The sequence below is a fragment of the Cyrtonyx montezumae genome, unplaced genomic scaffold, assembly GCF_038088225.1.
Source record: "Cyrtonyx montezumae isolate F1298 unplaced genomic scaffold, pur_monq_1.0 scaffold_17, whole genome shotgun sequence".
Classification (NCBI taxonomy): Eukaryota; Metazoa; Chordata; class Aves; order Galliformes; family Odontophoridae; genus Cyrtonyx; species Cyrtonyx montezumae.
This window is the reverse complement of record NW_027071903.1, coordinates 25,284,037-25,302,349: the sequence shown is the minus strand read 5'-3', so window position 1 is coordinate 25,302,349 and position 18,313 is coordinate 25,284,037. Positions and strand designations below refer to the sequence as shown.

At 35.5% G+C, this 18,313-nt stretch overlaps 1 protein-coding gene across 1 annotated transcript; it reads left to right on the top strand.

The window, feature by feature from the left end:
• The first annotated feature begins 5,481 nt into the window (after positions 1 to 5,481).
• On the top strand, positions 5,482 to 16,567 carry LOC136047253 (aromatase). Its single transcript, XM_065734310.1, has 9 exons — positions 5,482 to 5,839; positions 6,982 to 7,132; positions 9,424 to 9,578; positions 10,631 to 10,807; positions 11,472 to 11,586; positions 12,707 to 12,821; positions 13,429 to 13,591; positions 13,872 to 14,113; positions 16,316 to 16,567. The coding sequence occupies exons 1-9, from the start codon at positions 5,698 to 5,700 to the stop codon at positions 16,565 to 16,567; spliced, it is 1,512 nt and encodes a 503-aa protein (XP_065590382.1). The 5' UTR covers positions 5,482 to 5,697.
• Positions 16,568 to 18,313: the final 1,746 nt, after the last annotated feature.

The window sequence follows — 18,313 nt, the reverse complement described above, 5'->3', positions numbered from 1 at the left end:
TGTGAAGCATGACAAAGTTAAGGTACAATACATAGGAGAGAATGGATACTGATAACTGTTAAAAACAGATAGCAAGCTAACAGCTGGAACTAACTTCTGTGAGTAGATTTGGAAAAAACAGCATTTCCAAGTCCCACTATCACAGAAGGGGAAAACTGAATTATTAGTGAAGTTAAACAAAATCATAAAGTGGATCAAGTCTGGAAATAGCTTGTTGTATCATGACTTGATCTAGCTCGGTTAGTGCTTGCTGTGGGGAAGTAAGCTTCTACATCTTAGTTAATAATTATTTGTGATGATGGAAGTTATCTGAAAGGAAAATGCTTTGAAAGTATTTACATTCTTCTGAATCTTTCTTTTTACTCAGAAACATAAATAAGTTTTCTTTCAGGTTAATCTACATACATTGATAGAATATTTGTTTTTTCTTGCCAGAAGTCCAGAGCTGAAGAGTTACTTTTCTTAGATAGCAATCCTTTCTGTGTCAACTAACTTTCTGCTTATTTGGGTTAAAGAATATGCTAGCAATAGAAGTATCACAGCAGAGATGCCTTCAATCTGCCAGATCACAAACAAAACCACCTGCCTAGTAGCAACTAGCAATAACAAACTGCTAATAGTTATATTAAAAAAATATATAAAACAAAATCAACTCTTCATGTACATCTACTTTTGCATTCTCTTAACAGATCTGATGAAAAGTATGTTAGAGAAAGCATTCTGTTGTCTAACTACAACTAATTTTCTAGTTTTGAGTACAGTCACAGCTTCTGGTGTTCTGAGGGAACTTCTATGGTGGAGAGGCAGTAATACAGAGCCTTAACAACACTGCAGAAGTTTCTCTCTGTGCCTCTTTTTGATGGCGTACGTGCACTGACATACTTATTCTGCCTCAGAAGATGTATGTTCCAGACAATTATTCTACTGTCTAATGCAGATAGTACTTTTAGTAGACATTATGTTGGTTCCTAAGCAACAATGAGACCCCTTGTGAAAGGTACAAGAACTGGCAAGTTATTTTTCCAAATCATGTCAGACTGCAATTAAAAACTCAGAGGAGGACATGGTCCAAGATTTAATTTCAGATCATTATTCTTCTGAAAGAAAAATCCCAATTCAAATAATTATAGATTGTTCAGAAAGCAGAAACTCTTATTGTGCAGTCAATTGGGCAGCACAGAGAGTACCTTGCCTCACATATTCACATTGTATAAATAGCTACAAGAAAATAGTACACATACTGTCCCAGAAGGGAGGAGAGCTCCTGAGCTGGATATGATTTGACCACATCTTTGCTGAAATCACAGCACCAAAAACCCATTGCAGAAGCTTCAAATGGCTCCTTCATGACATCTACACGTTAGGCGTGATGGAATTTCCCAACCACACCAATTCTAGATTGCTGACTCAAACCCCAGAAATGGCTGAAAATGGTAAGTATAGGCAGCGCATTTGTTCCCTGATGGGTATATTTTAGCATAATTATACTGTTGTTGTGCAAAAGGATTGACAAAAAACTAGGAGGCAGACCTCAATAAGCCAGAGTGCTTTCAAAAGCACATCTAACGTGAAAAAAGCTGTTCTTCACATTCTAATTAGAAATGAAGCCACCTGTAGTACCACAGGTGACATCTAGATTCACTGAAGCACAGCTTTAAAGCAAGCGAAAAATTGAGTAAGAAAATATAATAGAAGATAAAGAACATCCGGACAAGAGTAACAAAGCATCAGATAACCAGTGAATTGTGATGAAAGTCTGTACTCACTGCATCTGGAGAGAATTACAGCCTTAGGAGACCACAGAATATCAGGGAGCAATTACTAGACATACACAACAGAATAATGTTACAACTCAGCTTACAAGGAGCTGTAAGCACCCTCAAGTTGAAAACATCCTTTAATGTGATCTCAATTTTAAACTCCACAGGCTTTCAAGGGAACAAGACAATCCCCTGCATCAAGGTTTGTCCATGTCATGTACATGGTACATCCAGTAATAACTATCCACTTCAGATTAATTCTTCAAAAGGAATGTAACCAAGCAACAAAAGGGTGTATTCTAAGAACCACTAAAATGAATAAGTTCCACACAAATGTGACCACTTTTACAGTAGTTCTACAAATGACATCTTATTCTACAGCTCAGATGGCAATTTATTATTTCACAATAAAGTCCACCATTTGAAGGCAGTGTTAAAATAGTCACGTGAACTCCTTCAGTGTGGAATCTATTAAAGAAATCTGATGTGCAGAGATAGCTCTCATCCTATTTCAAGTGCTATTTTCTCAATACAGAAAAGATACTCGCATGCTTAAAACAAGCAAATACAACTATTTTATTTGTCAAAAGGTACTGTGTTCCATGTAGCCTATGCCAACATTGAAACACACTGCGATCCAACAGAAGCAGTTGATCCATGCTGTATGCTTCATACATTTCAAGAGGGTTTACTTCAGATCTAAGCTGTTTATGCCTTTTTAAATCCTATTAAAAGTTGGTATTCATGAGATATGGACTTTGAGTACACTGCCTGATTTATTTTCATCAAAAATAACCAGTCTGCATGCTCTGAGGTTGCTCTGTGATAGGGAGAGAAACATGGCAAACAGGAATGATCAGGAGGTTTGCTATCAAAGCAAACACCTGAAATAAACTGAAATACCACTGTCCTGCTGACTGTGTCACACTGACAGAACATCTGCAGAACAGATGCAAACTACTCAGCTGGCTAGACATTAGTCTTCAGTTTATGAAATGCTTGACAAAAGCTAATCAGCTACTCACATGGAGAAGTCTGAAGCTTTACAGTCTGTATGAAATTGTCAGTCTAAACTGGGTGAAAACAGACAATATCTAGAATCAGCTTCTAGTAAGGAGGGAGGCTACAATATTTCACGTGGAAAATAAAGACTTACTAGAATTGCACAAATACTGAAAATACTGAAATACTGATGAGGGGAGGATTCTAGGACTCGATGAATTGGTCTTCACGAGTTTTCTGGTACTCTTATGATCTTCTCAAAATTATCAGTAAATTTCTGCACTGATTCTATAAAATATTCTATATTCTGTTTTTCTATGGACTGTATACACAGCTTGCCCTTCTACTGACATAGCCATGAAGCATCAAGCTCTGGCTGGAAGGATGGGGATTAATACAGTTTTCACTTAGATACTTGGAATTCTTGACTGTGGAGTCCTGTTACCATTCACTGAAACACTTTTTGCGAAAGAAGTGCTTAACAGAACCCAGAATTTTCTCACTGTGTTTCAGACAACTCTTACAGATCCGTGATCTACAGGTCCCTCTGCTGGCCGGTGCTTCATAGCCGTTAAGCCCTAAAGTACGCATAGCCCTTCAATTTACCTCACAAAAGCATTTCCTTATGAGCTTCTTTCCACCCACTCTCTGACTTCAAAAGCTTCCTTCCACCCCGTGTAAGCAACAATCAGAATTAACAAAACCCTCTTATCAGACACATACCCCAACGAGCAGCAAGGAAAAGAAAACCACCCATAAAAGATTTCAAGATCAAACAGGCAAGAATGGTGAAAGTTTCTTCTACACACCACAGCTGCATTCATTTTCTGCTTACTAACACAGATTACTTATCGAATTTTTAGATTTTCTGTGATGTTCTTCATAGAAAATGACAAGCAGTTCAGGTGAAGTATTTGCAAGATGATTTTTCCGCTGCTTAGCTGACTCTTCCAACAAAAAAATATTTGGAAATTCCAAACCTGGAAGCGTTCTTGGATCATATTTATCAAAATAGTGAAAATAATTTCTCAGTACAAGCAGCATCAATTGCTTGTTTTAAAAACGAAATGAGCCACATTTCCTAATGCTTTGTATGCTTCAGAAAGGCTCCAGAGTATAAAATGGATCCAAACAAAAAAGTACCTTTGCCTCATATCATTTACGTGGCAGTCAGATGCAGGATATAAGAATGATAAATCTAACAGCAAGATGCGCACTGATGTAGACATCTTAACATGGAGGACAAAAAAAGGTAAGAGTATACTCTCGCTATAAAATTGTAAAATGAAGTCAGACTCAGAGAGAAAGTAATAAGGAAGTGAACTTAGGTGCCTTAAGTGTAGTCATTTCTAAATGCTGTAAGCTCAGGAATGGGATTAAATAAGGCTATCCACAAGTACACACTAGGCACAATGATAATGATAACAAATAGTGCAATTTAAAGCAAGCATTTTCAGTCATATCATTACAGATACACTACCATTAGCATGTAGCAGTATCTACTGATGAAAGTAACATACTGTTATGTGATTTAAAAAAATTGTTCTGATTACAAAATCCAGTACAACAGCTGAATGTGTACAGGATATGTTCATATTGCAAGGGAGATGCTGCTAGCCATTGGAACTGTGTACACATTTCTGCCACCTGGTATATGGTGTCCTCGTTACTGTGGATCACAAAAATACAAAAAGACTTTCATAGTAATTATTCAGAATACAGGAACATCACATACACCTGCAAGGCTTTGAGCCACTGCTGCTCCCTTCAGCATGGTTTGGTCTGAACTGTAAACTTTTTGCCTGAAAACACCAATTTCTCACTATCTAGAAGGCACCTATCACATTCTTAGCGTAGTTTAATATGATGATATCACTCAGAGTTACTACAAAATTAGCTGTGCTTTCATCTGCAAGACCAAATCACAAGATAAAAGAGAGAACACTTGCTGAAACTAAACTCAGCAAAAAAAACTTCCTATTGAGGAACTATATCACTGCTGGGAGGAAGAAAGAAAACATTTTCCTTTTTCTTGTTAGAGCAGAATTATGAAAAGTTTTACTATCTTATTACAGAGCAGATGCAAGCTGCATCTTTCTGCGGTTATGCAAGTTTTTCTCACTCATATAATTAAGTCCTCCTTCTATATTGTGATTTAAAATCAAAAATTTGCAAAATACTTTCACAGCAATCCTTCTGCTCCTTCTGTAAATGCCAGAGTTGTCTATCTCCATGCTGCTCAAAGTACTGGTCACTACCTGAAGGGCCAGACAATCCATGGTCACATTTGTTACAGCAGAAACTAATTTTCTTGAAGTATTCACCAACAGAATCACCATAAAAAAATGCAGTACTACAAATGTTGACTATACTACACACACACACATATATATTCCTTTAAACAAACTCATGTATCTGCAACATGAAAAACTAATGTCAGCTTTCTGGAAATTCAAGGGCTAACTCTAGAGGCATGCAAAAAGGAAGGAGGCTAAGAAACAGAGATAAAGGCCTGTGGGTGAACTCATCCAAAGCTTCCACGTGTGCTGAGAGTTTAATTTCTTGTGTTTTGGTTAGCAATTTGCAAGGAGTAACCCTCAGTACTGGCCGGCTAAGCCAGTGTTGGAGATGAAAGGTATGACAGCCAAAGTATCCAAAACATGCTTCCATATCAAGGTCAGAGAAGCTTTGTTATTTTCAAGCAAAGAGTGTCTGCTACATGTCTCTTTCAACCTGTGATGCAGCCTGTCCTGGCAAGCAGTCCTAGTCAGCCTCATTATAAAACACTGCTACCTCAGAGGTAATTTGCTCATTTACTGGGCGTCCAGCAGGTTGAAAGGTACCAAGCAGATCTCAACAGATCTTTGAGCTTTAAAAAACTCCTGCTTTCTTTCCCCTTCTCTCTCACTCCAAAGCAAAGCAGAATCATTTGGAGATGATACTGGAATCTTTGAATCCACTCAACTACTTCACCAGCCTGGTACCAGACTTGATGCCAGTGGCCACAGTGCCTATTATCATTCTCATCTGCTTTCTGTTCCTATTATGGAATAATGAAGAAACATCATCAATACCAGGTAAGCTCTCCATGGTTCACCTAACAGCTGCCTAAGTATTTCTCAAATTGTTTCTCAATTTTAAATGAGGAGGGGATGCTGAATAATGATTATACACAACAAAGTTTTCTAATAATAATGCAGATGTTGAAGTAATTGATGAAAGAAATCAGACTTTATTTAACCTTAACACTTTAATCACAAACCTGGCCTAGCCATATAAACACATAATTTTGTTTTGCTTTTGTTGTATGTATGCTAGAAAGATACAGTGCCATTTGGCAAATTCTACATGCTCATGTTTTCATGTGTTTTATAAATTCCAACTTTTTATGTGTTGCATGCTTAAAGCTCACTAAACTGTCTGCACTGGAACCAAGCAGTACTACCTGGGAAGTTCATTAGACTTTAGTAGATTTTTTGTCTTTCACAGGCATTGTAGAGACAGGTTAAGCATCCTGTGAAGAAGAAAAACCTCCCTTTAAAAAGGATTTAATAACCATGCGTATTCTGTAATGTTCTCTCCACTTTCTCCTTTTTGCTAAAAGATCATTTTGTGCTGAATTATTGTAGGTTCTAGTTGATAACTTCAATTAAGTGCTTATTAATCCTTTCTTAGTTCCTATTTCAGCATGTTGTCTTCATAAATTCACATCACTAAAATACATTTTCCTCTAAATATCTATTTTCTCACTCTACTATTAATGACTAAGACAAATGCAATTACATTAAGAGAGATTAAATAAATTATATTTAATTATATCACAAGGATATTCAATTTTATAGATGCTATTGCCAAGATTAGTGAAATGATTAATTAAAATCACAAATAAATAAGTCACATGCATTTGTTCTAAATCGCTTCTTTCTGGTATCTAGCCATTGTTTATCCAATTATAAGCAATCTCATAGCAACAATTTGAAGTTGTGTAAAGAAATACAGAATTCTATTTGTGTATTCATACTGAATGGCTTGTAGGTTTTCAGAGATAATAAATGAGATTCCAGAAATGCAGGTGCAAGTTTCTGTAAGACAAAACTTCAGAATGGGATTTTATATAGTGCCCATTGCAAATCCTGACCATAATGCAAAAAGAGTCATTTCCAAAGGAGTGATGTTTGTGACCACTGACAAGAGAAAACTTTGCATATTTTTTCCTTAGGGCCAGGATACTGCCTGGGAATTGGGCCCCTCATTTCACATGGGAGATTTCTCTGGATGGGAGTAGGTAACGCCTGCAACTACTACAACAAGACATATGGAGAATTTGTGAGAGTTTGGATCAGTGGTGAAGAAACATTTATAATTAGCAAGTAAATCCTTATTTTCTATCTTTTCTAAGATAGATTTTTCATAGATTTACAATGTTTTTGCAACTTCTGATTTCTAAGGTAGAATTGAAATAATTATTTTACAAAATCATCCTAACGGTCCTTTTCCTTCCTATTATTTACAGAACTTTTTTTAATCTTTTGTTTCTTTAAATATTGTTACTCAGGTCTCTACTAAGGATTACTGCTAGCTGGAGTCTTTCATTTTCTAAGTGGAAAGGAGCATAAGAATTACGACCCAATCCTAAAAGACACAACTTCTTACTGTTCCATTTAATATTAGGGTTACATATAACACAGAAATGCTAATTGACTGAATGCCATGCTGCCTTAAGCCTAATTTTAGTTTCCTGTGTAAAGATTCTCCTCAAAACGAGAGTAATGCTTGAAGATTATGGCTCCAATTCAGTAAGGTAATTAAGCAAAAGCAGCATTATAGGATCATGAGTAATTCCATTCCAATTACTGAGATTACTCCTAGAACTCAATTACAAACATTACTAAAAAAAAAAAAATAGTAGTGAAAAATTTACCGTGTATATTGAATATAAGAAACATATATTAGCAATATCAATTAATGCATATTCAGCTCTCATTATGTAAACTTTTATGAAAGACAATTATTACAGGATTTGCCGGGAAAAAAAACAGCTGTAGATACATCAGACATTACAGGTATCTTTTGCTTAAAAGCATTGGCATCACATGGAGAACTAGTACCTTACTTTTTAAAAAAATATATCTTTTTTTTTTTGAGAGAGTGATTCATAAATTCAGTCCAAAACTAAGCAACATCCCGACATCTATAAGTCTATACTCCTCCCTGTTTTGACTCCAATCCCTAGTCATAGGTTTGTGGGTGGTTTTGGTTTTTTGTTTTGGTTTTTTTTTTTTTTTTTTTTTTACTTTTACCACATAGCATATCATGTTTACACCACAGCTCCTGCAAAACTGTGGTGAAAACCCAGCACTGATGAAATCATTACAAAATTCCCATTTACTTTGCTTGGCTGAAAAAAAAATAAAATTAAATGTTATTAACCCCTTGCAATCTGGTGCACAGACAATGCATAATAGTGTATAATATACAATATTATGATGCTGCATACCCAAAAGTTCCAACTACATTTAGGCTTTCTGTGCGTGACCAGGAATGGACAAATAGCTACAGAATCATAGCTGAAGTTTAACATGCATTATGATGAAGTTATCAGCAGTCTGGTTAATTTTATGCATCATACAGAATCTGAAGTCTTACAGCACAAATACTAAATGCATTGAAAAAAATAAAATTTGTCTGTACTCTTTAACACACTTGAACAAAAGTAGGAATCATGCTGCCTTAAATCTGCCAAATTACTCCCTTTTTCTTACTCAAGGAAGTAGATATCATATTTAGAGTCAGTTGGGGTTGTTTGTAGCAAAACCCTACATACAAATTAGAAGGGTAGATGAATGGGTAGATTGATTGAGTGACAGAGATATACCATTCTTCCCAAAATGTTTGCCAAGAATTACAGAAATTTATAGGATACAATGGTTGATACCTCTGGAAATGCAGGCAATCAACTGCAGTGAGTGTTATCATAAAAGGATTAGAAATGTGCATGGATGTAAAACACATCATCTTCAGTTCCACTTCTTCATTTTTTCCTGGTATGTATGTTATCCCTCGTGTTTCTGCTCAAAATATAGCCTGCAATTTTCTAGAGCAGTGTTACTTAGCCTCAGGTATGAACTCTTGAGGGTCAGAGAAGGTCTCCTATAGTAATCTTACAAAGCACACATCAGCTGTCAGTAGGACTGAGTTGTATATTTCCATCAGAAAATTCTAAGGATAAGAAATCAAATATCAAAATTAAAAGAAATCAATTTAAACCACTGATCTAATGTTAGAAAAAGAATTTCACTATATAAGAATAGGTATATATCAATATTTTACATCATTTCCTAAAATATTTGACACTGGTCATTACCTGAGTATATGTGTGGATCCCTATTGGCAATACAAGTCACAAAGTACAAATGCTACTCACATTAAAAAATCTTTTGGTGACGATTTCTATTTTAACTGAAAAAAAAATAGGTTTAAATCCAGATAGAGTAGATTGTTGCTCTAATATAAAGCCACTAAAGCCACTTAATCATTTTTTAAATTATATAATAGTATCCACACAATGTCAAGCATAAACTTAGAATGCAAGTCTATGTATAATCATTGAAATTGCATTTTATAGTTTTGCCTTCTTTTCTCTCCCTCTTTTCTTTCCCAGATCTTCAAGCGTATTCCATGTCATGAAACACTGGAACTATGTTTCTCGATTTGGGAGCAAGCTTGGATTACAGTGCATTGGCATGTATGAAAATGGGATTATATTTAATAACAACCCAGCACACTGGAAAGAAATCCGACCCTTCTTCACCAAAGGTAAATCACTGCTCATTAACACACCACACCACTCTTTCACATGGTCTGTTTCTGCCCGAAATGCTGTTTGTCCTTTGCATAATTAAACTAGAGGGACCAGTTCTCTCTTTATGACCTCAAAACAGTTTCTGTCCACACTTCCTATGATACTCAGATCTTTCCTTCTTGACTTTGCAATTGAAAACTATCAGAAGCTCTGTACTGGCTGAAGATAGCAGGAAAGAAAGTATTTTTTTCTACTTATTCCTAGAAGTACTAGTTCTCTCAATTTCCAACCAGACAGCCTCTCTTCTCAATTGCCAGTGTACAACCCTTCTACACATATATTTGATAAAATAACATCTTTCAGGCAATTACAGAAGTACTTACATGGAAAAGTAATTTAATTAGAGTACTGGGCACAAGATTTCCAGCCACTCAACACTGATTCCATTCCAGATAAAGCTTGTCATAAAATCCCACTGAATTACACAGCAGTAGAAGTGACTGTGACTTTTTGTCGTGTTGAGGTTCTTAAAATGAAAAGAAATAAAATTTTATGACATTATCTCCAGTTTCCATAGGTGAACAGACTAATATTGGCTGACGCACAGTGTTCTGATGAAGCAAGCTTCAGTATGTCTAAGGCAACACTACAGGTTACCAGCAGCTTATTGCAAATCTGCGCTGCTAACCCAGGAGATGTGTTCCCAGAAATTCCTGTTGTCTTACCTGTGAACCCCCAAGCTAACATCCCTGCTCAGAGTACTTGTGAGTGAGACAGGCTGCCCACAGTGCCTGTACAGAGGATATATACCCCCTACACAAAAAACTAGCAAAAATTATGCCAAACACCTAACATACTATGAACCTAGCACTAAATACAACGTAGCTGGATGCAAGTGAAGTTTGGTCTTTGTGTTTGCTGTCACCCTAACTAAAAACGCAGAACCATTTTATTCCAGTCACTTAAACTACAATACTTTTTACTAACACCATAATTGCTATTAAATTAGTAATAAGGTATAAATTTTAATCAAACTTTTGATCCTTTTGCATCTATGTATTTACAGCTTTGTCTGGTCCTGGTCTTGTGCGCATGATAGCCATCTGTGTTGAATCAACAATTGTTCACCTGGACAGACTAGAAGAAGTGACCACTGAAGTAGGAAACGTCAATGTGTTGAACCTTATGAGACGGATCATGCTTGACACATCTAACAAGCTCTTTCTAGGGGTCCCTTTGGATGGTACCAGCAGCTTTATTTTATATCGTACATTCATTAACAAGAAACTCTTACTGACATCTCTTAGAGTTATTATTTCAGAAAACAGAACAAGGACATACAACTCTATCACTAAATGATTAAGTGATATCGATGAGTGATTATAATCATAAGAATATTTTTGGATCAAAAATATATATTTAGCTTTCCACACTAGTAAATAGCATCTAAAGAGGATTTTATGCTATAATCCCAACATTATCTCCATGTAAGAATAAAAAACCTTCCCAAAAAGTGAAATGACCACATGAAATAATTGATAATTAATCCAATCTTCTGTGATTCCTTCACCTCCAAACCCATTTGACAGAAATAATAGTACCACAATACACAAATTAACACATTTTAATGCACTGCAGGAGAGTTCTGCTTCTGCTCTCCCATGGGAGACTGACTCTGGCTGATGCACCATCTCCTTTTGCTAGCTACCAAGAGTTTTTACAAAGAAAATGACCTCATCTGTAATGTGCTGTAACCATTTCCTAATGGCACCTACTACAAAATGTTTATCAAATTCCAGTCTACTTAGTGGGAGCAGGGCCTCAATATTTATTTCCCTGAAGCATTTCTGCTGTTTGACTACTGAAGTTCGGATTTTATGCTGCTGTTTATTTACATCTATTTTCAGAAAGTGCCATTGTACTTAAGATTCAGAACTACTTTGATGCTTGGCAAGCTCTTCTATTAAAGCCCGACATATTTTTTAAGATTTCTTGGCTTTGCAAGAAGTATGAAGAGTCAGCGTAAGTATCAACAATTCCTACAGATCTGCACAAGTTTCCCTAGGAAGATCTTTCTTGAAATTATTCTCGTAGAAAATGAATTGTGAAAATTTCAACGATGACTGAATGAAGTCCACTTTCTACAGGCCCAAAAAAGAATAATGCTATAAAGTGGCTGATCTCAGGGGGCCACTTAAAGTCCTTCTCTATACAGTTTTAATTTATTTACCAAAATATTAGTCATGCCAGCTAAAATACAAAACTAAGTTGAAATCATTGGTTTAGTTCAAAAGAAAGGAAAAGCTGTCTTTCATAAATTACACTGATGATATGATCAGACAGGTAAACAGCAGACTACAGTTTGTCAGTTCCTGGAGAAAATAACATTTGCATTCATAGTATTGTCCTAAAAGAGGCTTAATCCCTCCATCTAATTATGCTTACTAGTGTCCACAAAGTGCATTTTTTAGTCAGTGACTGAATTTTGAGCCAAGACTTGGTGCTTAGAATGACAATCCATTTCAAGAATATTTTTACCCATAAGTAAGGAAAAAATAGGTTTTGTCTTCTTCCTCTTTGTAAGAGCACAAACTTCCTCATCTGTTTCAATGCTCTGATTTGCTGTTTTGTGCTATATACAATGAGAAGCTTACCAGCTTTAAATTTTATGTGTATTTACCCCCTATAAGTGCAGTCTTTCTAAAAGAACTTGGCCTTCAAGTCTGTAGCTAATTGAGAGTGCTAAATAAAAGCTGTTGGATGTCATTTTTCCAAAATCAAAATACATACTGTTGACGTAGTATTTTTGATCATATAATTCTGAAAAAAAAAGATCAACTCTACCATCAAGTTAATATAATTTTTCTTTCATTGAGATATAGAGAGAGGTTTTGTTCCTTTCAGTTCTGAAAAATAAGATTTCAGGCTAATCTAAGAGGAAATTATTTTATAAGAAATAAAAAAGATACTTCAGTATTGCTGCTTTGCAAATAACCATGTAGCCATTCTTAAGAGTACTAAACTTCTATCCTTAGATGTTTTTATTGGTATACTCTTCATGTTTCTAAACATATTCTATCTATATCTAGTCATACACGGTCTTCTGATATTTATTAATATATTGGATTTTATCCACTTTCAGCAAAGACTTGAAAGGAGCAATGGAAATCTTAATAGAACAGAAACGACAAAAGCTTTCCACTGTTGAAAAGTTGGATGAGCACATGGATTTTGCATCTCAGCTGATTTTTGCACAGGTATTGGCAACGAACTAAAATATTGACAACTTTGACTTTTCTGTCCATTTCCTATCAATAGCAATAGAGAATTTACAATTTAGAGATCACATATCAATCAAATTCATATCAAGAAGGGATACAAATTAGTTGGTTTGGAGGAGTCCCTCAAATAGGTGGCTTAAACAACATCCTGGTTATTTACACCTTAAACAGCATCTTAAAGCTCCTGAGTGAAGAGCATCCAGGGATATGCTCTTTCACTAGCCCCCATTTTTTATCTTGATGTATTGTTCTTTATTTGCAAAGGCTCCAAGTGCTGTGTAAATCTTATCTTGCATAATCTCTGACAGCTCACATCCTCTGTAGGGAAAGGTAATAAATCAGTAAGAAAAAGAGAAAGAACATAGCCTCATTTTTCTGTAAGATCATACACTCCCATTAAAACATATATTTATCTCAAAGAATAAAAGAATGCTACTTAGTAGATAAGGGATGAGGCTGTCAAGATCTTGACTTTCATTTCAACGTATTCTAGGTCCATTTCATCCTACTGCTATAGTATGTTTGTTGGCATCAGAGGCCAGCAATCAACATTTTCCCTGTTTGTTTTTTTCAATTTCTCTAGAACAGAGGGGATTTGACTGCTGAGAATGTGAACCAGTGTGTGCTGGAGATGATGATCGCTGCTCCCGATACTCTGTCTGTGACTCTCTTCTTTATGCTAATACTGATTGCAGAGCACCCCACAGTGGAGGAGAAGATGATGAAAGAAATAGAAACTGTTATGGGTAAGCAGGGGGGTGGAACGAGCAGTTGCCAGTGAAAACTATGGCAAAAACGTGTTGAGTACCTCAGCCTTCTCCTTGTCCATTGTTACTAGGCTGCAAGTATTGCTCACTATGTGGGGGTAGGTTTCCAAAAGGAAAGGATACGTAAAACTACACAGAATCTGATAGGTACTTCCTCAAATTTCAGGAACTGAAAGTCTTCTGAAAATATTTTGAAATTTGTTTGATAAAACTAATAAACTCATAACCAACTGCTTCACCATTTCTTTTATTCCTGAAGGTGACAGAGACATACAGAGTGATGATATGCCAAACCTCAAAATTGTGGAGAATTTTATTTATGAGAGCATGAGATACCAGCCAGTTGTGGACTTGATCATGAGAAAAGCTTTACAAGATGATGTAATTGATGGCTATCCTGTGAAAAAGGGGACAAATATTATTCTCAACATTGGACGTATGCATAAGCTTGAATTCTTCCCAAAACCAAATGAGTTTTCTCTTGAAAACTTTGAAAAGAATGTAAGTTTTCCATCTTATTTCCTACAGGATATTGGGTAGTTTGTTGACAATTGTTTTTTCTATTTGCAATCCCCTACTATTGTAAATCATCCTTGAGATCATTTTTCATTCACACCTTTGCTCTTCTGATTATCAATTAAACAAATTGCTTCCCAAAAAAGTTTTTGTTCAGCAATAATCATACGGAGAAATTAAAAATGCCTTGAAAACAGACCGTTCTCATGGGAAGCAATGGGAAGCAAAAACTCCTTGTTTTTGAGTGTTAGCCAGTGCAAATGGAAATGAAAAATACTGCTGTCCAAGAAGGAGAGGGCACAAAATACTAAGCCTAGGTTAGCTCTGCCATGAGGCAGTTAGCTAGTTCTCTAGAACAAACAGCCAGCTATGTAAGAGTGGAAGGCATTACCAGTTTCCCTATGAAGAGAATCTCAGCTGTACAATGCTAGCCTGTTTCCACAGATGCGCAGATTTTCATGGTATATAAGCATTCTCTTTATATGGTCTAGTTGTCTGTCAAAAATTAAAGTTGGACGCAGCTAATGGGCTAATCCTTTCTACAGCTGTCACAACTCATTCTGACCAACCAAAAAACAAATCTGAATTCATTACCATGCTAAACGTTTTTTTTCTCCTGAGATGTTAGAAGATGCACACATGTTCACAAGAAGTTTCATCTTTAAAGAAATAAAGAGCCACAGTGATATGCCAAAAATAGGGATACTAATAAAACACTTGACGACATAATTAAGAAACAAGTGGGAAAAAAGTTACATACGCTCAAGCCAGCAACATGTACCCAGGCTTTACATTTTTCCTATCAAAAACTCTGGAGTACTATGTATGCCTCACACACAGCACAAACTAAACAAGCAGATCAACATTTCTGAAGTGCTAGCTGATTACCCACAAACTCTGCACACAATATTAAAAGCACAGATAGGGAAGAAAAGGCACTTAGAAAATTTAAGAATACAGTAACTGATTAAGTTTACTGAAGTAACTGCTCATGTGAATGGATTCCTTTTTGCCACCCATAGTTTTCGTTCTAGATATTTCTATAAAAATGGATTTCTTGCTTATTTTATGAGCACATTTAGCTTCTAAAAACATTTCCCCTTGACCAAATATTTAACCACACAATTTCTAACTGACTTGATATATGATGTTTGCTACATAATTATTTGAGCGAGCGCAATTTTCTCACAGTTCTCTAAGTGAATAGCACACCATTATTTATAAGATGACATTGTTAGAATCTAAATATTTTTCCATTTTCACAGGCTGCGTGCTTGCCATTGAGCTATACTGCCAGCTGCTGCACTTGCTTTGTATTATAAGCATTTGTATTTATCTGTCATTTTTCAAAAACTATCTCAGTTTATTTGAAAGGATTTAAAAAGGAAACTTTTTTTTAGTCTAAAAAAATGACAGAAAAGGATGTTTTCTCTAGAAAATTTAATATAAATCATTCTTCTATACTCTATTTTTGGATTCAATAGGAAATCAGAAGCATACAGCTAACATCCTTTTTAACATTGTGAAATATGTTAACGAAGAAAGAAATTACATAATTGATTTTCTTTATTCGTACCAAGTGCCTTAGTGCATCATAAGCAGTAACATTCGCATTCTTGGGGACTGTTTTGGATAGTTGATCTATACAGTGTTGACAAAGGTAGCAGAAATAGTCTTTGCATTCTTCAGTAGTTCTGGGAATCTTGAATTTCACGTTTTGATACAACAGGAGATAATCATTTGTGTGCACAATTATTTCAGAAGAAGTTCTTAACTGAACTTTAAAGTACAGTAGAATGAAACCTTTACTCTACTCACAGCCTGTGGTAGAATCCATGTGGTTCTCAGGGGAAAAGCAAACTGAAATACATGGCAGAATTCAACTACCTTTTCCTGCTACCTTTTCATTTGAAATAGCATAGTTATTTCCTGTAGTTATTTCTGTATTTTGGACTGACTTGTGTGGGAGGTCCACTCAGCATAAAAATGTAACAGACAAAGCAATGTGAAGTCAAGACTTCATAGCTTAGATTATAGGGGTTGAGATTCTTTTCACACTTCTTCCCCCTCCATTTTTTTTTTTTTTTTTTTTTTTTACAGGTTTACTACAGATTTCCACCATTTTTCTAGCTGCTTTTATCAAGAAAATTGTGCCTTAAAGTTTATTCCTCATGTTCTTCTGCGCAGGTTCCATCACGTTATTTCCAGCCATTTGGATTTGGCCCTCGGGGCTGTGTAGGAAAGTTTATTGCCATGGTAATGATGAAAGCAATTCTGGTGACTCTTCTGAGACGGTGCAGAGTACAGACTATGAAAGGAAGAGGACTTAACAACATCCAGAAAAATAATGACTTATCCATGCACCCAATAGAAAGGCAGCCTCTGCTGGAGATGGTTTTTACACCAAGAGGAAGTCCAGACAAGAATCAGGGTGACTGAAGTGGATCAGCGTTAATGTTACAGGGCATTCACAGCCACTTTAAGAAATGCCCTTCGTTCCTAGGTAAAGATATAACATAAAACATTTCATTGTCCCTAAATCACTACAGCAAGCATCCACCTGTTGGCCCACACAACAAAATATGTTCTGGCCAAAAATTCCAACACGATACAAAAAGACCAAATTCTCACAGTAGTCCTGTTGTCAAGTGATGCCACACTATACACAGAATTCCTGACTACTTTTTAAACCATCAAGTTCAGATGAAGTTATTTCCCACTTTTCAAATGATGCAAGATCAGAGGTTCAAGGGTCAAAATTACCTGTCTGTTGTGTGCTAAATTCCAGGACTCAATTTTGGTTTTTGTTTCATTCCCCCCATCCCTCCAGTTGGACATAGCAGCACTTAGTGAGAAAGTTCTAATCTGCTTTCAAAAACATCTGAGAAATACTAAATTTAACTTTAAGAATATGAAATGCTTTAAAACACACAGAAAGCTGTAATGCTAAAAAACAAACAAACAAAAAAACACGTATTAATATAACTACAGAAATGATTTCCTTCAGGCTCAGGTTTATACTTGGTCCTTTACAGAACTATGTAACTACTCAAGTTTCTTTTTGAAAATGGAAAATATATGGAAATGTGTAGATTTTCTTTATATTTGTTGATGTCTCTACTAGCCTAATGATGACCTTCCTGGTTTACTGTCAGCATTCTTTGGAAAAGATTTTCCATTTTCAGTGTGCTTCAGTGCTCTTATCATGTTACCTAAAGAAAGGGGTTTTCAAGATAAAGTGCCTTGATAAAACTATCCACAGAACAAGAAGTTTGTATTCATATTTTCCTCCAAAGTTAAACTTGTTTTTTCCTATTTTTTCTGTTTGTAGTTTATGTCCTTGTTTAAAAAACTAAATTATGTTAATTAATCTGGTCCCTTGGACCACTGCTCTCAGGTACAGGTATGGCAGACAAAGATTTATTCAAGTAGCATACAAAAACTACTCACAACCAATAAATAAATGTTTATTCCAGCCAAGAGTAATGAATTAGGTCAGAATGGAATTGCTGATGAATAAGAAAAGCTGCATATTTAGGTCAAAACGGCATAGAAATGGTCTACAGGAATTTAAAAGTTATATATTAGACTTGAAAGCAGAATAATTTATGGTAGATAGGTTACTCTTATAGTTTTCTCCATAGGATTGGCAGGGCACCCAAAAATGACAACAAAAGTGCAGTTCCCTTACCACCTGTGGATGGTATACAAATGTGTATATTTGAAGATGCATATAAATAGGATTTCCATCTTTTTAGTCATTAAGAGACTAAGTGGCATGTACATTTGGAATATCTAATGTAACCTCTTTCTACATCCTCTGTAGCTTTTAAACTAAGAAACTGAATAATTTGGGGAAAAGAAAAAAACCCACTGAACCTTCTTTTGTTTGGGAATAAACTAATTTAACACACATTGTGTGTCTCCATTTATTTCACACAAACTCTGGTTTCTATTTCAGTTGTAGGCTCAGAATAAATTTATTCTCAATGTTGAAATTAACTCCTTAAACTACTTTTATCATTCAAATTTTAATATAATTATATGAGATCATGTAGACTGTTTGAAAATGCATGCTGCTCTGATTTCATTAATATATACTGTTAAGTTTAAAGGCTGGAATTGCAGACATTATTATTATTGCTGTTATTCTATGAAAGAAAAGCAGTTTCATTTTTTATTTTT